General features: G+C 46.1%; 1 protein-coding gene across 7 annotated transcripts in view; it reads right to left on the bottom strand.

Moving 5' to 3' along the window:
• The window catches only part of epb41l4b (erythrocyte membrane protein band 4.1 like 4B), a 52,600-nt gene that overhangs the window by 6,063 nt on the left and 21,423 nt on the right, over positions 1–25,114 (bottom strand). For all 7 annotated transcript variants that reach the window (XM_064325641.1, XM_064325720.1, XM_064325811.1 and 4 more), the window contains exons 8-20: positions 23,289–23,376; positions 22,574–22,662; positions 22,078–22,147; positions 21,637–21,806; positions 19,154–19,263; positions 17,918–17,975; positions 16,530–16,563; positions 16,299–16,402; positions 3,445–3,596; positions 2,776–2,894; positions 2,383–2,496; positions 1,049–1,110; positions 97–198 (exon numbers count right to left, since the gene is read on the bottom strand). In XM_064325641.1, coding sequence (XP_064181711.1) covers positions 97–198; positions 1,049–1,110; positions 2,383–2,496; positions 2,776–2,894; positions 3,445–3,596; positions 16,299–16,402; positions 16,530–16,563; positions 17,918–17,975; positions 19,154–19,263; positions 21,637–21,806; positions 22,078–22,147; positions 22,574–22,662; positions 23,289–23,376 — 1,272 coding nt within the window. The remainder of the gene's footprint in view (positions 1–96; positions 199–1,048; positions 1,111–2,382; positions 2,497–2,775; positions 2,895–3,444; positions 3,597–16,298; positions 16,403–16,529; positions 16,564–17,917; positions 17,976–19,153; positions 19,264–21,636; positions 21,807–22,077; positions 22,148–22,573; positions 22,663–23,288; positions 23,377–25,114) is intronic.

Genomic DNA, 25,114 nt, shown 5'->3' with positions numbered 1-25,114 from the left:
GGGACCTGTGTCAGCAACTCATCACATGAGTGCCACTACGCATAATTTTAAGCCGTATTTTTGGTCAAAAATAAAATGCAGTTGGCTATAACTCACAAACTGAATTGCCTGACCAGTCTTTTTCTACGGTCTGGTCTGACAGATGGCCTCTCTGTCGTCAAACTGGAAGAAACTGAATCCTGGGACGAAGAAGGAAACCTGGATGAAGAGATGGAAAACAGGCACATTTAACACTCACTGCACATTAACCACACTGGAGTACACACCTGCTCTTAAAATAAGGGCTATAGACCTCCAGACAACGGGAGCTGTCATAGTAGTGCCAGCAACTATGCCACCATGTACCCTAAACCTAACCCGTGCTCCTGCCCTGCCCCTGCCCCTGCCCCTATCCCTGCTCCTGCCCCTGCCTGTGCTCCTACCCCTATCCGTGCTCCTGCCCCTGCTCCTGCTCCTACCCCTGCCCCTGCTCCTGCCCCTGCCTGTGTCCCTGCCCATGCCCCTGCTCCTACCCCTGCCCCTGTTCTTGCCCCTATCCCTGCTCCTGCCCCTGCACCTGCTCCTACCCCTGCCCCTGCTCTTTCCCCTATCCCTGCTCCTGCTCCTACCCCTGCCCCTGCTCTTGCCCCATCCCTGCTCCTGCCTGTGCCCCTGCTCTTACCCCTGCCTCTGCTCTTGCCCCTATCCCTGCTCCTGCCTGTGCCCCTGCTCTTGCCCCTATCCCTGCACCTGCTCCTGCCTTTGCCCCTGCCTCTGCCCCTATCCGTGCCCCTGCCTGCGCCCCTGCCCCTGCCCGTGCTCCTGCCCGTGCTCCTGCTCCTGCCTCTGCCCCTATCCCTGCTCCTGCCCCTGCTGAATGCTAAGCACGCATGGGCTTGGTTAGTACTTGGTTGGGAGACCTTTGGGGAAAGCTAAGCTGCTGCTGCAAGTGCTGTTGGTGGTCTAGTAGGGGACAATCTTCCCTCTGGTCAAATAAACCCAAATACCCCACTGTAGTGGGCCTAGGAATGCACATTTGGTTGTAGCGTACAGTCCTAAGTGTACTAACCTGCCATTGTGCTCCTGGCTGCTTGAAGAGTGCCGGAAGTCCAAAGCCTCTTCCTTCCTCCCCTGAGGACAGAAGGGAGAAGCTGGACAAACAGCTTGTTTCATAAGCCCCAAAAATCCATTCAGACAGGGCAAGCGAACCCTAAAACTAATCCCCTAAAATCCATTCAGACAGTGCAAGCTAACCCTAATACTAAACCTCTAAAATCCATTTAGACAGTGCACGCTAACCCTAACACTGATCCCCTAAAATCCATTCAGACAGTGCAGGCTAACCCTAACACTAATCCCCTAAAATCCATTCAGACAGTGCACACTAACCCTCAAACTAATTCCCTAAAATCCATTCGGACAGTGCACGCTAACCCTAACACTAATCCCCTAAAATCCATTCAGACAATGCACGCTAACCCTAACACTAATCCCCTAAAATCCATTCAGACAGCGCAAGCTAACCTGAACATGAATCCCCTAAAATGCATTCAGATAGTGCATACTAACCCTAGCACTAATCCCCTAAAATATATTCAGATAATGTTAAAGCACTCAACCACACCAATAATTTTTCACCAAGCATCAAATTAAATGAGGTGTTATGACATTGGTAATAATTATCTTTAAATTCTGTATAGGAAGTTAAATACAAATTCACAATTATATGTATTTTAAACAGCTGTATTTTCCATATTTCCATTCAACTAGAAAAAGACACAGCCACAATGAGATCAAAATGGTGCATGTTGAAAAACAAAACTAATCCTTAATTTAGAATCTAATGAAAACTGAAAGAAACTTCAGTAGCTCTTCCACTACAGGCTGAAACAGGATCAGGAAACAGGGAAACAGGGCCAGGAAACAGGGCCAGGAAGCAGGGAAACAGGGCCAGGAAACAGGGCCAGAAAGCAGGGCCAGGAAACAGGCCAGGAAGCAGGGCCAGGAAACAGGACCAGGAAGCAGGACCAGGAAACAGGGCCAGGAAACAGGGAAACAGGGCCAGGAAACAGGGCCAGAGAGCAGGGCCAGGAAACAGGCCAGGAAGCAGGGCCAGGAGACAGGACCAGGAAGCAGGGAAACAGGGCCAGGAAACAGGGCCAGAAAGCAGGGCCAGGAAACAGGCCAGGAAGCAGGACCAGGAAACAGGACCAGGAAACAGGGAAATAGGGCCAGGAAACAGGGAAGCAGGGCCAGGAAGCAGGACCAAGTATCAGGGCCAGGAAACAGGGCCAGGAAGCAGGGAAACAGGGCCAGGAAACAAGACAGGGAAACAGGACCAGGAAACAGGACAGGGAAACAGGGCCAGGAAACAGGACAGGGAAACAGGGCCAGGAAACGCACCCGAAAGGCGGCGTCCATCTGGGCCTTCAGGATGTTGCATTTGAGATGGTCTGGCCGGCCGGCAGGGCAGACCGGAGACCGCAGGCCCTTCTCACTCAGCGGCTTCTCCTCCGTCTGGAAAAGAAGAATGGCCTTTACCCAGCATGCACTGCTGCCTTTCCATCCCCAACACCTTTCCCATACTCAGCATTTTCAACATTAGCACACAGATGGAAAACACTCTATCAGCAAAGAAACATGGCTGCATTGAAGTAACCAGAAAAGCAAAAAGATAACGTGTCAGTGAATATATAGTTATCTAGTTGTGTGTGGTTGTGGTTCCATGATTGTCTGTGATTGTGTGTGGTTGTGTGACTGTGTGGTTGTGGTTGAGTGATTCTGCAGGACACTCACTCTGGTGTCCATGTTGATGTGCAGGGAGGGCCAGGGCACAGCCATTCTGTTGGATTCCAGCTCCTGTTTCCCAAACCTGTCTGGTTCCTCTGGCTGGTAGGCAGTCACAGCTCTTAGCTCTGAAACAGGCCAGAACAGCTCTTAGCTCTGAAACAGGCCAGAACAGGTCTTAGCTCTGAAACAGGCCAGACCAGCTCTTAGCTCTGAACAGGCCAGACCAGCTCTTAGCTCTGAAACAGGCCAGACCAGCTCTAAGGCAGGTCCCCATGGTATGATTACCCGTTTCTGTTCTCTCCATCACGCACAAGGGCACTTTACGGCTGTCTGACACAATGTGAATTTAGAATTTATTAACAAAGTAGCAACGGTTCCATTATTTTAATTAATAGTTCTCGTTTGAATGGTCTGTTCGGCTGAAGCCCTGTTGATCATGGAGGTGGTTATGATTAATCATAATTTGCCAATTCACAAGCCATCACAATGTAGCATTGAACAAATTAGGGATGTTAATGATTGCATATTCACGTAGATCAAGCTTAACAATTCAAAAAATTTATTGATATTTTGGGTCACCTAATGTTTTCTCTCTTGGAAAAAATGTTGTTTCTCTTTCGAGGAAAGCAATAGGCTTAGACGCCCACACGCACATCTGGGTAAAGCCATACTCACTGTGCGAGTTCTGCAGACTGCACGGGTCTGGGCAGTCATACCCGCTGTGGTGATGAAGGCATCGCCGGCCAGCCTTCCCAGAGAAGGGCACGACCTCGTTCTCCTCCAGACTGAACTGCTGCAGCTGCACAGCTCCTGTGCTTAATGGGCAGCTGCAAAGAGTGACGTGCTGCATTAGCTCTGTGCTGCATTAGCTCAATAAAACGCAGTCATTCTGCAGCAATATGCTGCATTAGCTCTGTGCTGCATTAGCTCAATAAAATGCAGTCATTCTGCAGCAATGTGCTGCATTAGCTCAATAAAATGCAGTCATTTTGCAGCTCTGTGCTGCATTAGCTCAATAAAACCCAGTCATTCTGCAGCTCTGTGCTGCATTAGCTCAATAAAACCCAGTCATTCTGCAGCTCTGTGCTGCATTAGCTCTGTGCTGCATTAGCTCAATAAAACGCAGTCATTCTGCAGCAATGTGCTGTATTAGCTCAATAAAACGCAGTCATTCTGCAGCTCTGTGCTGCATTAGCTCAATAAAATGCAGTCATTCTGCAGCAATATGCTGCATTAGCTCTGTGCTGCATTAGCTCAATAAAACGCAGTCATTCTGCAGCAATGTGCTGCATTAGCTCAATAAAACGCAGTCATTCTGTAGCAATATGCTGCATTAGCTCTGTGCTGCATTAGCTCAATACAACGCAGTCATTCTGCAACAATATGCTGCATTAGCTCTGTGCTGCATTAGCTCAATAAAACGCAGTCATTCTGCAGCAATATGCTGCATTAGCTCTGTAAAACCCAGTCATTCTGCAGCAATATGCTGCATTAGCTCTGTGCTGCATTAGCTCAATAAAACGCAGTCATTCTGCAGCAATATGCTGCATTAGCTCTGTAAAACCCAGTCATTCTGCAGCAATGTGCTGCATTAGTTCTGTAAAACGCAGTCATTCTGCAGCAATGTGCTGCATTAGCTCTGTAAAACGCAGTCATTCTGCAGCAATGTGCTGCATTAGCTCGTAAACCAGTCTTCTGCAGCATGTGCCATTAGCTCTGTAAAACCAGTCATTCTGCAGCAATATGCTGCATTAGCTCTGTAAAACGCAGTCATTCTGCAGCAATGTGCTGCATTAGCTCTGTAAAACCCAGTCATTCTGCAGCAATGTGCTGCATTAGCTCTGTAAAACGCAGTCATTCTGCAGCAATGTGCTGCATTAGCTCTGTAAAACGCAGTCATTCTGCAGCAATGTGCTGCATTAGCTCTGTAAAACGCAGTCATTCTGCAGCAATGTGCTGCATTAGCTCTGTAAAATCCAGTCATTCTGCGGCAAGATATCACAATTTAAGCAGTGATCTTGGATCAAGTTGGAAATCAGATTTAAAAATAACATCAAAGCTGAGAACAGAGTACTATACAGATTAAATTTCATGTTTTTTAATCAAATTTCTCTTCCACAATTTGACTGGCTGTGTTGGACATTTTAACGTACATGTCCACTAATAAAAAATAATGTGATTTGTCCTTTAAATTCACACTGGAGAAGCTTTTATTCCTTTGGCACCATCTGGTGGTAAGAATCTGTAGGATTAATGATTTGTTCAATTTTCCGGTGGAGAACTCAGCCGTGTTCTAAATGCTGGATGAAATCACGCACGTCTGGCTGTCACTGGCCAACAGCTGGACAGCAGAATTGTCACTTTTCAATATCGTGAATCTTGCTCTCTTTTCATAATTCTGTGCATTTGCATCAGGTTATTAAACACTTTCTTTGTTTTGGGGCTTATCCGGAGTTTAAGAATTGAGAAATAACTTCACTAAAAAAAAAAAAAAAAAAGATGAGGGTTTAACAACAGTTCAAAATCAATTTAATTTTTTAATCCTTTTCTTTTTCAGTCAATTTCAGACAATTTTGGAATTTTATGAATTTGATAGAGAACCATGAAAGACTCAAAATGAAGTCAGCAGGAAACAGGAATTTGGTGTAGATTTGAAATTGGCTGCAGAGAATGTGTGTAATGAATTACACAAAAGGGAGAACTTTGGTGCCAACAGTAGCACAAGCAGGCCCGGGCACTAATGAAACTTCTTCCTGCACAAACAGAATATTTGTCATTTCTGGCTAGTTTTGTAACCTCTGCCAAGATTGGCAGGTTTTGTAAAACCATCCATATCATCCTGGGCTGGGCGTCAATAAAAACAATAAAAAATTTTGTGATCTTACCAATGTGCACATATGAATGTTGAACATATGGGGCAGTCAAGTGATCACACAATCATTTTTGATGGATGAGAGGTAGGGAGGGAGTTAGAGGGACAGTGAGAGAGTGAGAGAGAGAGAGAAATCAAGAATTCTGTTTCTGAATAATCAGTTCTCATTAAGTATTCTAATGTTCCTATGTTCAAGTCCACCACACCTGTGTGCTTCACCTGTCAGCACTGTTCATTCTGCTAGTGCTCAGCCACACAGGCACAGAGAAGGATGCGCATTCAGACACGCATCCCTGTGCTCTCCACGCTGTGAAAACAAACAGCCTCTTGCCAATGCAAACACAGCTGCTTCAAGGGCTGGTTGTTATTTTATATAGGTGTGAGTCTGGTATTTTAATCCCGGCATATTTAGGGGTTACCCTTGGGTGGGTGGATAGGGGGGCAGGGCAGGACACCAGCCAAGTGGTATTATGGGGGTATGTAGTGGTATAAACACACCGCACTGGAATTATGGGGTATGTAGTGGTATAAACACACAGCACTGGTATTATGGGGTATGTAGTGGTATAAACACACAGCAGTGGTATTATGGGGTATGTAGTGGTATAAACACACAGCAGTGGTATTATGGGGGTATGTAGTGGTATAAACACACAGCACTGGTATTATGGGGTATGTAGTGGTATAAACACACAGCACTGGTATTATGGGGTATGTAGTGGTATAAACACACAGCACTGGAATTATGGGGTATGTAGTGGTATAAACACACAGCACTGGTATTATGGGGTATGTAGTGGTATAAACACACAGCAGTGGTATTATGGGGTATGTAGTGGTATAAACACACAGCAGTGGTATTATGGGGGTATGTAGTGGTATAAACACACAGCACTGGTATTATGGGGTATGTAGTGGTATAAACACACAGCAGTGGTATTATGGGGTATGTAGTGGTATAAACACACAGCAGTGGTATTTTGGGGGAATGTAGTGTAGTATGTAGTGCACATCAGTGATAGTTCAACAGATTTAAAAGGTCTGAAGATGCCACCACCAGAAACCAGTGGCAACCAAGCAACAGAAGTCTCAAAAGGGGCCAGTTATGGTAAAAATATAGATTCATGAAATATGTTTTAAAGGCATCCAAACACAGATACTACTACAGTAAAAACATCATATTTAATCCATTATAGCAACCTACATAACCATATTTAAACCAACACAATTTTCCATGTTACACAAAGAAGATGTATCACTCTAAATGAGCAACATACAATAAAAAAAAGTTGTGATCGACAATCAATACATGCAGTTCACTTGGGCAACATGGCCTACAGTGCAGTACAGCATGGAACTAGAAGGGCTGGATGCTGAGATATATTGCATAAAGTACTGAGTGTAAATCAAAGGAGGTTATATTTTACAACGCTTTAAGTTTATAATGAGTTATTTGGTATTTGTATATTGCTGATTGTTGATGGACTGTGACCATGGCCACGTTATCAGGACTAGTAGCCCTTTTTCTCTGATTTCACTCAAACCTTTTTTAATTCCGGACACATAGAGAGCTCATACTCTCTCACCTCTCTCACCTCTCTCATACCCTCTCACCTCTCTCATACTCTCTCACCCGCTCTCGCCTCTCTCATACGCTCTCACCTCTCTCACCTCTCTCATACCCTCTCACCTCTCTCATACTCTCACCCGCTCTCGCCTCTCTCATACTCTCTCACCTCTCTCACCTCTCTCATACCCTCTCACCTCTCTCACCTCTCTCATACTCTCTCACCCGCTCTCGCCTCTCTCATACGCTCTCACCTCTCTCATACTCTCTCACCTCTCATACTTTCTCATACTCTCACCTCTCTCATACTCTCTCACCTCTCTCATACTCTCTCACCTCTCTCATACTCTCTCACCCGCTCTCACCTCTCTCATACGCTCTCACCTCTCTCATACTCTCTCACCTCTCATACTTTCTCATACTCTCACCTCTCTCATACTCACCTCTCTCATACTTTCTCACCTCTCTCATACTTTCTCATACTCTCACCTCTCTCATACTCTCTCACCAATGCGCTCTTCTAACATATGATTAATGTTTCCTTTTGCACATGTATTCATTTTCCCATCCATCCATTCTCTAACCCGTTTATTCCTGGGCAGTCGCGGGGAGGCCAGAGCCTATCCCAGCATGCATTGGGTGAAAGGCAGGAATACACCCTGGACAGGTCACTAATCTATCGCAAGGCACACGCACCATTCATTCATACCTATGGGCAATTTCGACTGTCCAATTAGCCTAACCGGCACGTCTTTGGAAGGAAAACAAATATTCGGAGGAAACCAGCGTGAAGAACATGCAAACTCAACACTGAAATGACCCAGCCCAGATTAAAACCCAGGACCGTCTTGCTGTGGGGTGACTGTGCCATCCACTGCAACAGTGCCCTCCCAAAATATTCTTTTGATAAGCATGAACAAAAGTATTCTATAAACAATGAAAGCTCTGTGAATTCCATTTTACTTTAATAATGATTCAAAAAAGCCAATATAACACCTTGTATAATTTCCAAAAAAAGTGTCACATATTCACACCCATATTTGAGCATTTTGTGCCCCCTCCATTCACAAGGATAACGGGCCAGTCATCTTATAGCGTATTGGGAGGGACCTTTGTGAATGACTTCCTCCTGAATCTTCCTCCAGATTCACTGATCTCTGCTTCTGCACCATCCTCTTCCATTCAATCCACAAATATTTGATTGGGTTCAACTCAGAAAACTTAGCTGGCCTTTGTAAAGCAGTAGTTTTGTTGACAGTTAACCTTTTCTTGCTGGGGATCATTATCCTGCTGAAAGATCCATTTGCAGCCAGGTTAGAGCTTTCTGGGTGGGGCGATACCAGATCTTTGACCAGAATATCTTTGTACTTACAGGAGTTTGCAATTCCTTTAAACTTAACATGAGCCACAGGACTATAGTAAAATAACCCCATAACATCAAATTCCAAACATCATCTTTCACTGTAGGTATGACATGACATCCTTTTTAATACCAGCATCCTTCTTGCAGCACCAAACCCACTGCTAGTTCATTTAAATGATTGCTCCCAATAAAGGCTTTTTCTGGTAACTCCTCCTAAAGTCTGTTGGTATGGAGCTGGCATCCGATGGTAGATTTGGAGACTTTGTGTCCCCAGGAAGCAAACATATACATACACTACATTTTCAAGTATGTGGACACCTGGACATCACATCCATATGTACTTGAAAATTTCATTCCGGGGATTAATATTGAGCTACACCCCCTCTTTGCTGCTGTAAGAGCCTGCACTCTTCTGGGAAGGCTTTCCAGTAGATTTTGGAACATGGCTGTGGGGATTCAATTCCATTTAGCCACAAGAGCATTAGTGAGGTCGGGCACTGATGTTACATTACATTACATTACAGGCATTTATCCAGAGCGACTTACACAACTTTTTTTACATAGCATTTTACATTGTATCCATTTATACAGCTGGATATATACTGAAGCAATTCCGGTTAAGTACCTTGCTCAAGGGTACAACGGCAGTGTCCTTACCCGGGAATCGAACCTGCGACCTTTCGGTTACGAGCCCAGTTCCTTACCCACTGTGCTACACTCCTGCTGTTGCCTCGCAGTCGGCATTCCAATTCATCCCAAAGTAGTGTGATGGTGTTGAGGTCAGGGCTCTGTGCAGGCCAGTCAAGTTCTTCCCCATTAAACTCAGCAAACCTTTATGGACCTTGCTTTTTGCACGAGGGCATTGTCATGTTGAAACAGGAAAGGGCCTTCCCCAAACTGTTGCGACAAAGTTGTAAGCACACAAATATTCTAGAACGTAATTGTATGCTGTAGAATTAAGATTTCCCTTCACTGGAACTAAGGGGCCTAGCACAAATAATGAAAAAGCCCCAGACCATTATTTATCCTCCACCAAACTACAGTCGGCACTATTGGGGCCAGTAGAGTTAGGCACTATTGGGGCCAGTAGTTAGGCACTATTGGGGCCAGTAGAGTTAGGCACTATTGAGGCCAAAAGAGTTAGGAACTATTGGGGCCAGTACAGTTAGGCACTATTGGGGCCAGTGCAGTTAGGCACTATTGGGGCCAGTGCAGTTAGGCACTATTGGGGCCAGTGCAGTTAGGCACTATTGGGGCCAGTACAGTTAGACACTATTGGGGCCAGTACAGTTAGACACTATTGGGGCCAGTACAGTTAGACACTATTGGGACCAGTGCAGTAAGGCACTATTGGGGCCAGTAGAGTTAGGCACTATTGGGGCCAGTAGAGTTAGGCACTATTGGGGCCAGTGGAGTTAGGCACTATTGGGGCCAGTAGAGTTAGGCACTATTGGGGCCAGTGCAGTTAGGCACTATTGGGGCCAGTGCAGTTAGGCACTATTGGGGCCAATAGAGTTAGGCACTATTGGGGCCAGTGCAGTTAGGCACTATTGGGGCCAGTGCAGTTAGGCACTATTGGGGCCAGTGCAGTTAGGCACTATTGGGGCCAGTACAGTTAGACACTATTGGGGCCAGTACAGTTAGACACTATTGGGGCCAGAAGATTTAGGCACTATTGGGACCAGTGCAGTAAGGCACTATTGGGGCCAGTAGAGTTAGGCACTATTGGGGCCAGTACAGTTAGGCACTATTGGGGCCAACAGAGTTAGGCACTATTGGGGCCAGTACAGTTAGGCACTATTGGGGCCAGTAGAGTTAGGCACTATTGGGGCCAGTAGAGTTAGGCACTATTGGGGCCAGTAGAGTTAGGCACTATTGGGGCCAGTAGAGTTAGGCACTATTGGGGCCAGTGCAGTTAGGCACTATTGGGGCCAGTGCAGTTAGGCACTATTGGGGCCATAAGTTAGGCACTATTGGGGCCAGTGCAGTTAGGCACTATTGGGGCCAGTGCAGTTAGGCACTATTGGGGCCAGTGCAGTTAGGCACTATTGGGGCCAGTACAGTTAGACACTATTGGGGCCAGTACAGTTAGACACTATTGGGGCCAGAAGATTTAGGCACTATTGGGACCAGTGCAGTTAGGCACTATTGGGGCCAGTAGAGTTAGGCACTATTGGGGCCAGTACAGTTAGGCACTATTGGGGCCAGCAGAGTTAGGCACTATTGGGGCCAGTACAGTTAGGCACTATTGGGGCCAGTACAGTTAGGCACTATTGGGGCCAGTACAGTTAGGCACTATTGGGGCCAGTACAGTTATGCACTATTGGGGCCAGTACAGTTAGGCACTATTGGGGCCAGTACAGTTATGCACTATTGGGGCCAGTACAGTTAGGCACTATTGGGGCCAACAGAGTTAGGCACTATTGGGGCCAGTACAGTTAGGCACTATTGGGGCCAGTACAGTTAGGCACTATTGGGGCCAGTACAGTTGGCACTATGCATTCTGGAAAACCCATATTCGTCCTTCAGACTGCCACATAGCGAAGCGTGATTCATCACACAGGAGAACATGTTTCCAGTTCTCTAGAGTCCAATGGCAGTGTGCTTTACACCACTTCAGCCAATACTTGGCATTTTACATGGTGATCTTAGGCTTGTGCACAGCTGCTAGGCCATGGAGATTCATTTCATGAAGCTCTTGATGAACAGTTGTTGCTGACGTTGATTCCAGAGGTAGTTTGGAACTGTAGTGAGTTTTGCAACTGAGGACAAATGATTTTTATGCTCTACACGCGTCAGCTCTTGGCGGTCCTGCTCGGTGAGCTTGTGTGGCCTACCACTTCTTGGCTGGGCTGTTGTCCTAGATGTTTTCACTTCACAATAATAGCATCCTACGACAGTGCCACATTGAAAGTCGCTGAGCTCTTCTACTGCCAATGTTTGTCAATGGAGATTGCATAGCTGTATGCTTGATTTTATGCACCTGTTAGTCAAATAGCCAAAACCACTCATTGGAAGGGGTGTCCACATACTTCTGGAAATGTACCATATATCTTTGCTTCCCAAACAAACCTGCACCACTGTATGTAGTTGCTTCCTACTTCTGCTAGATTTCACCTTGAAGCATGATTAGGGGTGTGAATAACTGTGACATATCTTTTTGGAAAAAGAAAGAAAAACGTCATTTGTAAAACAATTTTTTTCTGAGCAACTGTATTAGTATAAATTAATATAATTTGACAATTTTTTTCTGATAATATCACTCACAACCAATATTGTTTATTTTACAGAGCCTTCTTCTCTCATCTTCATCAATCATGTGATTAATGTCAACAGAGCCTGTATAACATGTGTTCTACATACAGGCTGCGGCATCCTCAACCCTTAGCAGTTGTATAACACATTACCACAAAAACTTAATTTCCATATATGATGGCTCAATCACAATTTACCTTACATATGATGTATAGCATTAGTTTAACGTTAAGTTTCACACTTTCTTCAAAGAGATAAATGAATCCATAAATTTAAAACACAAAAAATAGTGTTCTGTTTTAAATTGTAAAAAGATGGAACGACATGGTATGTGCTGAAAGAGAAGGGAGTTAATTTAATTTCAGCAAAAGTGATCAAGTCCAACACAAGCACATCCAATAATCACTGACTGCACTTATCTTATGAATGGAAAAATCACATTAAATGCAATTATAAGAGAGAACAATCATAAGTAAACTGCAGATACTGACTCCTAAAACATGGCCTTTTAGAGTTATAAATGTGAATTAATACAAGTGTAAAACAAAACAAATTCTATAAAATTAAAACAGAACATTTCAAAATCACAATAAAAATACTGACAGAAAAGTACAAAACAAACATGTACATAAAGTTTTGGACATTCAAGTTGCTAAGAACTGGTCTCCTATCCGTCCGTGTTAATGTCGTCCTCTTAACGGGAGAAGGGCCAATGCTGCCAAGGTGGGGGGGTGAAGTTTCAGAGTTTGGGGGTGGGTGGGTGAGGTTTCAGAGTTGGGGGGGGTGAAGTTTCAGAGTTTGGGGGGGGGATGAGATTTTAGAGTTGGGGGGTAAAGTTTCAGAGTTGGGAGGGGTGAGGTTTCAGAGTTGGGGGGGTGAAGTTTCAGAGTTGGGGGGGGGGTGAGGTTTCAGAGTTGGGAGAGTGAGGTTTCAGAGTTGGGGGGTGAAGTTTCAGAGTTGGGGGGTGAGGTTTCAGAGTTGGGGGTGGGTGAGGTTTCAGAGTTGGGGGGGTGAGGTTTCAGAGTTGGGGGGTGAGGTTTCAGAGTTGGGGGGTGAGGTTTCAGAGTTGGGGGTGAGGTTTCAGAGTTGGGGGGGTGAGGTTTCAGAGTTGGGGGGGTGAGGTTTCAGAGTTGGGGGGGGGGTGAGGTTTCAGAGTTGGGGGTGGGTGAGGTTTCAGAGTTAGGGGGGTGAGGTTTCAGAGTTGGGGGTGGGTGAGGTTTCAGAGTTTGGGGGGTGAGGTTTCAGAGTTGGGATTGGAAGATAACATTTTGGTAAGAGTTGGAGGCTGGTGGGGGTTGAGGTTGGGAAGTTTGGGGCACGGGCCTTTCATCCCGGGAGTTGAAGGGCAGGAAGAGGGTTGGTGCGCATGCTGAATAGTTAAAGTGTGAGGAGCCTAAAGTGGGCGTGGCAATGCTCATTTCCCCAGCACACTCCCTCATGCCCGGCTCACAGGGCAGTCATAACTCGGTCCTCGTAAACAATGCTGACCGGCACCAGTGGAGTCCCTTTGCTCAGCTCTGGAGTCGGCCTGGGGTTGAGCTCCCAGCTGCTGACTGGAGCTGGGCTCTCTGCTGGAAACCTGCACCATAGGTACAGGTGTGTTAGGACTACAGGGCAGGGCTCATGCTATAGGTACAGGTGTGTTAGGACTACAGCATGGGGTTCATGCCATAGGTACAGGTGTGTTAGGACTACAGGGCGGGGTTCATACCATAGGTACAGGGGTGTTAGAACTACATGGCGGGGTTCATGCCATAGGTACAGGTGTGTTAGGACTACAGGACAGGATTCATGCCATAGGTACAGGTGTGTTAGATCTACAGGGCTCATGCCATAGGAACAGGTGTGTTAGATCTACAGGGCGGGGCTCATGCCATAGGTACAGGTGCGTTAGATCTGCAAGCCAGGGTCTGAACACTAAACACAGGTAGGTTACCAAGCAACAGAAACAGGAAGAAGTGAATTATATGGAGAAAGGTCACACACAAGTCATAGGTGAGTCATAGATGAGTCATACATGAGTTATAGGCTAATGAAACGTAAGTCATATGTGAGTCATAAGAAAGTCATAGGTGAGTCAGAGGCAGAAGCCTGAAAGAGGTTCTCAGAAAGAAGAGATCAGGATGAATATCTGCAGGCAGTGAGCAGTGGGGGTGGGTATGGGGTGAAGTGGGGGGGGGTTTGGGTGTAGTGTGAGGTAGCTGCTCTCCACTACACAGCCCTGTGCTATTCTGACAGGCACACAACGTATTCCCGCACACACCTGTCAACACACACCTGTCTGCTGCAACCTGTCTGCACCCACCTGCCCGCACACTAAAAAGCAAACTGAAATTAAGTTCAGCATGTGTGTGTGCATGTATTGTTGTGAGTGTGTGTGTGTGCTGGTTGTTGTGTGTGTTTTGGGGTGTGTGAGTGTGGTTGGAGGGCAGTAAGGGGGTAGTTAAAACTGCAGAAAAGCCCCGCCACCTGATTGTAATTAGACACCAGCACCCAGAGCCATGTTACAGCACCCAGAGCCACATTACAGCACCCAGAGCCACATTACAGCACCCAGAGCCATGTTACAGCACCCAGAGCCACATTACAGCACCCAGAGCCATGTTACAGCACCCAGAGACATGTTACAGCACCCAGAGCCACATTACAGCACCCAGAGCCACATTACAGCACCCAGAGCCACATTACAGCACCCAGAGCCATGTTACAGCACCCAGGGCCACATTACAGCAACCAGAGCCATGTTACAGCACCCAGAGCCATGTTACAGCACCCAGAGCCACATTACAGCACCCAGAGCCACATTACAGCACCCAGAGCCATGTTACAGCACCCAGAGCCACATTACAGCACCCAGAGCCACGTTACAGCACCCAGAGCCACATTACAGCACCCAGAGCCACATTACAGCACCCAGAGCCACATTACAGCACCCAGAGCCACATTACAGCACCCAGGGCCACATTACAGCAACCAGAGCCATGTTACAGCACCCAGAGCCATGTTACAGCACCCAGAGCCACATTACAGCACCCAGAGCCACATTACAGCACCCAGAGCCATGTTACAGCACCCAGAGCCATGTTACAGCACCCAGAGCCACATTACAGCACCCAGAGCCATGTTACAGCACCCAGAGCCACATTACAGCACCCAGAGCCACATTACAGCACCCAGAGCCACATTACAGCACCCAGAGCCACATTACAGCACCCAGAGCCATGTTACAGCACCCAGAGCCACATTACAGCACCCAGAGCCATATTACAGCACCCAGAGCCACATTACAGCACCCAGAGCCACATTACAGCACCCAGAGCCATGTTACAGCACCCAGAGCCACATTACAGCACCCAGAGCCATGTTACAGCACCCAGAGACATGTTACAGCACCCAGAGCCACATTACAGCACCCAGAGCCACATTACAGCACCCAGAGCCACATTACAGCACCCAGAGCCACATTACAGCACCCAGAGCCATGTTACAGCACCAGGGCCACATTACAGCAACCAGAGCCATGTTACAGCACCCAGAGCCATGTTACAGCACCCAGAGCCACATTACAGCACCCAGAGCCACATTACAGCACCCAGAGCCATGTTACAGCACCCAGAGCCACATTACAGCACCCAGAGCCATGTTACAGCACCCAGAGCCACATTACAGCACCCAGAGCCACATTACAGCACCCAGAGCCACATTACAGCACCCAGAGCCACATTACAGCACCCAGAGCCACATTACAGCACCCAGGGCCACATTACAGCAACCAGAGCCATGTTACAGCACCCAGAGCCATGTTACAGCACCCAGAGCCACATTACAGCACCCAGAGCCACATTACAGCACCCAGAGCCACGTTACAGCACCCAGAGCCACATTACAGCACCCAGAGCCATGTTACAGCACCCAGAGCCACATTACAGCACCCAGAGCCATGTTACAGCACCCAGAGCCACATTACAGCACCCAGAGCCACATTACAGCACCCAGAGCCACATTACAGCACCCAGAGCCATGTTACAGCACCCAGAGCCACATTACAGCACCCAGAGCCATATTACAGCACCCAGAGCCACATTACAGCACCCAGAGCCACATTACAGCACCCAGAGCCATGTTACAGCACCCAGAGCCATGTTACAGCACCCAGAGCCATGTTACAGCACCCAGACCCACGTTACAGCACCCAGAGCCATGTTACAGCACCCACGGAAAGAACTGGAGGACAAGCAGCAAAATTCCTACGGGTATTCTAAAATCAAGATAAACATGACATTACAAGCACTGTCACATCAACCAGCTGCAAGGGCTGTTTTCAGAGGAAAACAAATTTTTAAGAAAACGATTCATACATTTTCCACCCAAGTTTTATATCTGGAGTGGTTGTAAACTCATTGCTGTACTTTTACTGGTACCTCTTCCATTAGAAGCAGAGAAGAACCCGGTCCACATCACCTGAGACTTACCTAAGGGGAGGCGTGTGTCCGGGATGAGGAGGGTACTTAGGGTGTCCAAGGCTGGCGTGGGGCGGGTGCCATGGCTCGTGGGTGATTGGGATGTTCTGCTTGTACTACACAGAGGATATAAGTAATTTTCATTAAAAACTTGGTCATCACAAGAAGTATCGACATCAGTCACAACTCAGACCAGACACAACTCACAACTCAGAATGCATCTGAGAAAGAAGCTTTTCTTACCGGGTAGAGGCCGGGGTCAGGACTAGTCTGAGCGCTGTTCAGGAAAAAAAGAAAAACATGGCACTAGGACTTAATAATAATAATAATTGGTGGTGTTGGTTGAGACATTTACTGGCACCATTGTGCGCAAATGCTATCAGCACATTAATAAAATGGAGTCGTTGGTTTGAACAACAGGCTTTGCTGAAAATAAAATGGCAGCGTTGCATGTTTCCAGTGTCAAAGTGCACATTCAAGACTTTCAACAGTTTTTTAATTGGTAGACGGTGATAATTTTAATTGGTAGACAGTTATTATCACTGTGTGTGTAAACAGTGCTGCAGGATCAGGCTGTGTGTGTAAACAATGCTGCAGGATCAGGCCATGTGTGTAAACAGTGCTGCAGGATCAGGCTGTGTGTGTAAACAGTGCTGCAGGATCAGGCTGTGTGTGTAAACAGTGCTGCAGGATCAGGCTGTGTGTGTAAACAGTGCTGCAGGATCAGGCTGTGTGTGTAAACAGTGCTGCAGGATCAGGCTGTGTGTGTAAACAGTGCTGCGATCAGCTGTGTGTGTAAACAGTGCTGCAGGATCAGGCTGTGTGTGTAAACAGTGCTGCAGGACAGGCTGTGTGTGTAAACAGTGCTGCAGGATCAGGCTGTGTGTGTAAACAGTGCTGCAGATCAGCTGGTGGTAAACAGTGCTGCAGGATCAGGCTGTGTGTGTAAACAGTGCTGCAGGATCAGGCTGTGTGTGTAAACAGTGCTGCAGGATCAGGCTGTGTGTGTAAACAGTGATGCAGGATCAGGCTGTGTGTGTAAACAGTGCTGCAGGATCAGGCTGTGTATGTAAAAAGATGTTTGTTTCCTGGGTCAGGTGCCACCAGTGAGTATGAGTCCATTGGGTCCTTGAAAGATTTCCCAAAGTAATTTTTGTACACCTGGCAGAAACTATGAAATGCTTGTTTGTTTGCAGGCAGTAGGGTTAGGGTTAAGCAGTAATACTTCCCTCTGTATCAGGCTTATAACCAGAATTTCCATATAAATTCCCCTTAAGGGGCTGATATCCCTCCATTTGTGAACAGCAGACAGCATGATTCAGATTTCAGACCCCGGACATTTATGATTTTGCACCACTTCCCTTTTCTCGGATAACAGCAACATTTATTGATGTTAATTTATTAATCTGACCGATGAATATGTTAAAGCCCTAAGAAGAAGAACACAACAACAACAACAACAACAACAATTTAGGGCATCAAGGTGTGTCAAACAGTTTAAAGCATGATTTCCAAAGTTTTCAGAAACAGTTTAATGTAATAAATTTGTACCTTTGCAATTCAGTTACACAAGAAAACATGAAATGGGTTGGGATGAGGGTTTTGGGTTTGGGGATAACACACAGGCCCACCTTAAAAGTGCTGGTTTCGCAGGATTTACAGCTGAAGTCAGGGGAAATGTGGAAGGTACTAATTTCAAAAGAAAGCAAGGTCAGACAAAGTCAGACAAGTTTCATTTAAGTTTGCATTTGTATGTCAAATGTGTAAAAGGTACCTTCAGATGGAATGATATAGATACATCAATCAATGAAATATGGCATGCATTTTTTTCAGGAGTATATCAGACTGTTTAGACAATATAATCTACACAAACTGAAAAACTAGGTATTCATGATGTGCATTTAATCCAGGAATTGAGAGTAGTTGGTAAGTGTGTTGCATGTTAAATATGTGTAGGCTGTGTGCAAGTATGTGTGCTGTGGATAAATTGTGTGAAGGTTGTATGTAAGTGTGCCGTGTATAAGCCTGTGTGCAAGCCTGTGCATTAGCCTGTGTGTGAACTCTGTGTAAGCCTGTGCATTAGCCTGTGTGTAAACTGTGTGTAAGCCTGTGAGTAAGCAGCAGGGTAAGAGCAGCCCAGTGGGGTAAGAGCAGCAGGGTAAGAGCAGCCCAGTGAGGTAAGAGCAGTGGGGTAAGAACAACCCAGCGGGGTAAGAGCAGCACAGTGGGGTAAGAGCAGCGCAGTGGGATAAGAGCAGCACCGCGGGGTAAGAGCAGCGCAGTGGGATAAGAGCAGCCCAGCAGGGTAAGAGCAGCAGGGTAAGAGCAGCCCAGCGGGGTAGGAGCAGCAGGGTAAGAGCAGCCCAGTGAGGTAAGAGCAGTGGGGTAAGAACAACCCAGCGGGGTAAGAGCAGCACAGTGGGGTAAGAGCAGCCCAGCGGGGTAAGAGCAGCGCAGTGGGATAAGAGCAGCACAACGGGGTAAGAGCAGCAGGGTAAGAGCAGCCCAACAGGGCAAGAGCAGCACAGTTAGGGCATCCCAGTGGGGTAAGAGCAGCAGAGTAAGAGCAGCCCAGTGGGGTAAGAGCAGCCCAGTGGGGTAAGAGCAGTGCAGTGGGTTAAGAGCAGCGCAGTGGGGTAAGAGCAGCACAGCGGGGTAAGAGCAGCAGGGTAAGAGCAACCCAGCGGGGTAAGAGCAGCAGGGCAAGAGCAACCCAGCGGGGTAAGAGCAGCCCAGTGGGGTAAGAGCAGTGCAGTGGGTTAAGAGCAGCGCAGTGGGGTAAGAGCAGCACAGTGGGGTAAGAGCAGCAGGGTAAGAGCAGCCCAGTGGGGTAAGAGCAGCAGGGTAAGAGCGGGACCATGGCTCACCTTTTCCCAGGGAATGCCTTCGTGAGGGATACCGTTTACTTGGCCTCCGCTCAAACGTGCTGGCCCTCCGGAGCCGGTTCACGTGCGTGGCCTGGTACTCTGTTCTTCCACTGTGCAGAACAATCCATCATCATCATCATCATCCTCACCAACATTATCATCATCATCATCATCACCAGCACCACCAGCATCATCATCATCCTCACCAACATTATCATTATCATCATCATCACCACCACCACCAGCATCATCATCATCATAATCACCATCTTCATCACCACCACCATCATCATCATCTTCACTCTCACCAACATTATCATCATCATCATCACCACCACCACCGCCATCATCATCATCACCACCGTCACCGCCACCACCATCAGCATCATTATCATCATCATCATCATCCTCACCAACATTATCATCATCATCACCACCATCACCGCCACCGCCACCACCACCAGCATCATCATCATCCTCACCAACATTATCATCATCATCATCATCACCACCACCGCCATCATCATCATCATCATAATCACCATCTTCATCACCACCACCATCATCATCATCTTCACTCTCACCAACATTATCATCATCATCATCACCACCACCACCGCCATCATCATCATCACCACCGTCACCGCCACCACCATCAGCATCATTATCATCATCATCATCATCCTCACCAACATTATCATCATCATCACCACCATCACCGCCACCGCCACCACCACCAGCATCATCATCATCCTCACCAACATTATCATCATCATCATCATCACCACCACCGCCATCATCATCATCACCACCGTCACCGCCACCACCATCAGCATCATCATCATCATCATCCTCACCAACATTATCATCATCATCACCAGCACCACCAGCATCATCATCATCATCATCCCCACCAACATTATCATCATCATCATCAGCAATACTGCACAAAATCAACATCATCATCAAAAAACTAATGAAGCTCTTACCAGAGATTCTACACAGTAAAATATAATTACGTATTTTAGAGCTGCTCAGAGCATTCTGATACCCATGATGTATGTATGTTTTACCATTATAATAAATAAGTACTTTATACAAACAAACATACCTTATATACAGCTTATACTTAGGGACACCAGATTATCTATCATGACCCAAAATCGCTGTGGGGTCACTATATATTCACTGCATATTGTGCAGAAGGCAAAATGATACTTGTCTGCTTCAAACAACTTCACAGCTGTAGAAACACATCTTCCTATAGACACATTTACACAAATCACCACCAAAGAATGACAGAGGAGACTATTAAACAGCTGAGCATGAAGAAATTTAATCACAAAGTTTAAAATTTTCATCTCATATGAGGTCATCCGCCTTTCAATATTTATAAGTCACTGCATATGCCACTGCAAACCATTTCATTGTTATGATTAGTCTTATTTCAAGAAGGCTCTACTGACCTCTGGCTGAGGTATGACAAAACTGCGGGTGAGAAAACAGATAAACTGGTGTCCCTACTCACACCTTATATATCACAACATTGCCAAAACTACAGATTTAGAGCATCAGGAATCTAAGCTAGCACAACATAATTGTAATGTACTGGGTTGCTTCATAGCTCTTATAATCAGCCTGGTTGGGTCAGTGCTCTTTAACAGTAACTCTAACTGGAGCAGTATCTGTCAGCTGAGCGTTCACTGAGATCCGTTTAAACAGGTAAGGCTGTGAGGTCAGTAAACAGGTAAGGCGGTGAGCTCAATAAACAGGTAAGGCGGTAGGTCAGTAAACAGGTAAGGTGGTGAGGTCAGTAAACAAGTAAGGTGGTGAGGTCAGTAAACAAGTAAGGCGGTGAAGTCAGTAAACAGGTAAGGCAGTGAGGTCAGTAAACAAGTAAAGCAGTGAAGTCAGTAAAAAGGTAAGGCAGTGAGGTCAGTAAACAGGTAAGGCGGTGAGGTGAGTGAACAGGTAAGGTGGTGAGGTGAGTAAACAGGTAAGGCAGTGAGGTGAGTAAACAGGTAAGGCAGTGAGTTCAGTAAACAGGTAAGGCAGTGAGTTCAGTATACAGGTAAGGCTGTGAGGTCAGTAAACAAGTAAGGCAGTGAGGGCAGTAAACAGGTAAATGGTAAATGGACTGCATTTATATAGCGCTTTTATCCAAAGCGCTTTACAATTGATGCCTCTCATTCGCCAGAGCAGTTAGGGGTTAGGGGTTAGGTGTCTTGCTCAAGGACACTTCGACATGCCCAAGGCGGGGTTTGAACCGACAACCCTCCGACTGCCAGACAATCAGTCTTACCTCCTGAGCTATGTCGCCCCCAGGTAAGGCAGTGAGTTCAGTAAACAGGTAAGGCAGTGAGTTCAGTATACAGGTAAGGCTGTGAGGTCAGTAAACAAGTAAGGCAGTGAGGTCAGTAAACAGGTAAGGCCGTGAGGTCAGTAAACAGGTAAGGTCATGGCAGCAGGTGAAGGCTGCTCACCTGAAGCGGAAGCGTGAGCCCAGCTGGATGAGGTCGTTGCGCCGGGGCTTCACCTGCGTGGGCTGGCGCAGGCGGAAGAAGGCGTGGCTCTCCACTGCGCTTTTCCACAGGTGCTTGCAGGTCTTCGCGCTGTCCAGCCGGAAAACAAACGTGTGCTCCTGTTCTCGGCCCTACAAACACACAAAACAAAAATGTCTTTACCTTTAACTCAGAATGGAAAGTCACACAGCAGCCACAGGATCTGCTCACAGTCAGCATCTCGGCCTTAGCCAGAAATCCCAGCAGGCTTAGTGCCAAAAATAAGAGAGAGAGGAATCTCTGCTTCAGCACATCAGAAGCTTGAAGCAAACAGAAACTTCAGCATGATGCTGGCGCGTGCTGCACTGTTATTGGACAAAGATTATTTGGGGAATGATATAGGCACGCCCAGAAAGCACTTACCTGATCATCATCCTCAACAACAACCAGAGTCAGTCTGCTTTTTTTAAAGTCCATCCTTGTGATTTTTGGCCTGTAACAATGACACAGTTAAAAACTAACATTACAAAATTCTTCAGATTTATAAAGTACTTGAATAGTTCTTACCTCACTAGATAACTAATGTCCAACAGTACTTGTGATAAGAAAATAAATAATTTTAAAACGTTACTAAATAAAGTACTCTAAGGCTATAGGTCAGTGAGAGACTCTAAGCCTACAGGTCTGTAAGAGACTCTAAGGCTACAGGTCTGTAAGGGACTCTAAGGCTACAGGTCTGTAAGAGACTCTAAGGCTACAGGTCTGTAAGGGACTCTAAGGCTACAGGTCTGTAAGGGACTCTAAGCATACAGGTCTGTAAGAGACTCTCAGACTACAGGTCTGTAAGAGACTCAGCCTACAGGTCTGTGCTCCGGTTGGCTGCTTATATAACCATGTTCATAGACCTCTCAGTAATTACCAGAAGAAGAGGCCAATTTTATTAGAACCTTCGAACACCAGGATTCCAGTAGGGGTGAGGCCCAAAGCATACTCACACCCATCCCTGCCCTGCAGATGAAAGAGAGGGGCAGTTAGCTTTTGAAAGGGGCAGTTAGCTTTTCAACTGCCGCAACACACAAACACTCAACATCAGGAGGTGCAGAAAGTCTACACCACAGCCGTACCCCATAAGTACCACAGTCGTACCCCATAAGTGCCACAGCTGTACCCCATAAGTACCACACCCGTACCCCAAAAGTACCACAGTTGTACCCCATAAGTACCACAGTTGTACCCCATAAGTACCACAGCCGTACCACATAAGTACCACAGCCGTAGCCCAAATGTACCACAGCCCTAATGTATGGAGTGCAGGACAGGGTGCATTCAGTGAGCCTGCTGACAGGCTGGGATATACAGAAGACCAGCCTACAGAATCATTATACATCAAAATGTTCATAAATGAATTAATAAATCAACATGCTTAGTGACTAAGTACAAATCACTGCTGTGTGCAAAATGTGTGTAAAACACAGTTTGATTACATGGATATAAAATATAGCCTTACAGGGTGCATCATATCAAAGATTAAAGTTTAAGTTTTCTTAAATAAATGGCAAAGCTTGCAAAATAGTAATGCAATTTCTTTTGTTATTATCTATGGGTCCAATACATTATTTCAGCAAGTTGCTCACCTTTACGAAGTGCATGTCCACACCATACATTTCCAACCACTTGCACTTGTTCAGAAAGCTCATTTCTGCTTGAGCAGGAATTTTCCCCCTGGTATAAATGACAAGCAAAAACATGACCAACACAACTACAGACTAACACCCACCCACACATACCCTAACACACACACACACACACCCTAACACACACATACACACACCCTCATACACACACACACACACCCTAACACACACACACACACACTCTCATACACACACACACACACACACACCTCAACAGACCCACGCAACCTCAACCACTCCCCAACACACATATTAATAACTACTCGTGCAAACATTAACATCTACACACACCCCAATACCCATATACTTCAAACAAACACACACACTAATACACATACACACACCCCAATTAAATAGGTGCTGTGCTACAAATCCTTCTAAATATCATTTGCTGTGCTCTGATAAAGCCCAGGCCTCCTCTACCCCAGTTTACAAAGAAAATCCTCTCGGATTGAATCCAAACGGCTGAGGATCGATGGGATTATCCCTTAGAATGAGCCGCCACTTCATTTAATCCTGGATTGTGAGGATTAGGAGTTTCTTCAGAATCGAGGCTTGCAGAAATGCAGTGATTCTATACTGATGCAAAAGCACCAGTGTGGAGGAGCATCGCACATCACACTGCCCATAACACCTGGTGATATCAAGAATCTCAGGTATAGTTGACAATAATCTCGAGAGATTCTTCTGTATTACAACTGTGCACCTGTCCAGACAGAGATACACCTGCATACCTGTATTACACCTTTACACATCTCCAGATACACCTGTATGCCTGCGCACATCTCCAGAGAAACAGCTGTGTGTGTGCGGAGCTTCATACTTCTCCGAAATTGAAGCGAATTAAGCTAATAATTCCTTCCACGAAAACCTGGCGAACTGTGTTAAATTAGAACTTTCACTGCTCATCTGTGCCCTTAAAACAGTCTGAAATTCAAATGTGCACTAAGCCATAGTGTTTGAGAATACAGACATACAGACAAAAGATTCCCAGTATGCTTAAAAGGGGACCATAAAACCACTCTAGCATCACACCTTTAATTGTACAGCAAATGAAGCTCGTCTGCTTCCCTGTGGCACACACACTGATACCCACAGTGCCATGCTAAATAACTGCATTTCACCAAAAATAGAACACAATTTCACCACTGTAGCCCAGCACATAAAAACAAGTTAAAAGATTACTGAACTAAAAATAAGCTTCAGGATTCCTAACACAGACAACAAAGCACCCAACACCTAACACCTAACACCTAAACACCTAATCCTAACCCTAACACCTAAACACCTAACCCTAACTCACAACCAACAATTTGAGGTGGGATAAATTAAAGTATAAAACCACAAGAGCTCCCTGCAGCACCAGGACATAATCTACTACAACACTGGGACAAAATACACCGGATAAAACATACTGGTAGTCATACTGGATCAGTATCTGGTGCAGTCATATTGGATCAGTAACTGGTGCAGTAATATTGGATCAGTAACTGGTGCAGTCATATTGGATCAGTAACTGGTGCAGTCATATTGGATCAATATCTGGTGCAGTCATATTGGATCAGTATCTGGTGCAGTCATATTGGATCAGTATCTGGTGCAGTCATTTTGGATCAGTAACTGGTGCAGTTACTGGGTGGGACGATGCCTTGCCTGCAGTCACAGAGTCCAAACTGCAGCATGAGCAGTTTTGTAACATTAGCACCAGTAAGACAAAGCAGAGCTCATGGATATGCCTGCATATTCGGGGTTGGGTCTAAAACATT

Source organism: Anguilla rostrata, chromosome 1 (assembly GCF_018555375.3).
Source record: "Anguilla rostrata isolate EN2019 chromosome 1, ASM1855537v3, whole genome shotgun sequence".
In the NCBI taxonomy this organism is placed as follows: domain Eukaryota; kingdom Metazoa; phylum Chordata; class Actinopteri; order Anguilliformes; family Anguillidae; genus Anguilla; species Anguilla rostrata.
Note: the sequence above shows the minus strand (reverse complement) of the source record. Positions and strands in the feature narration are given on the sequence as shown.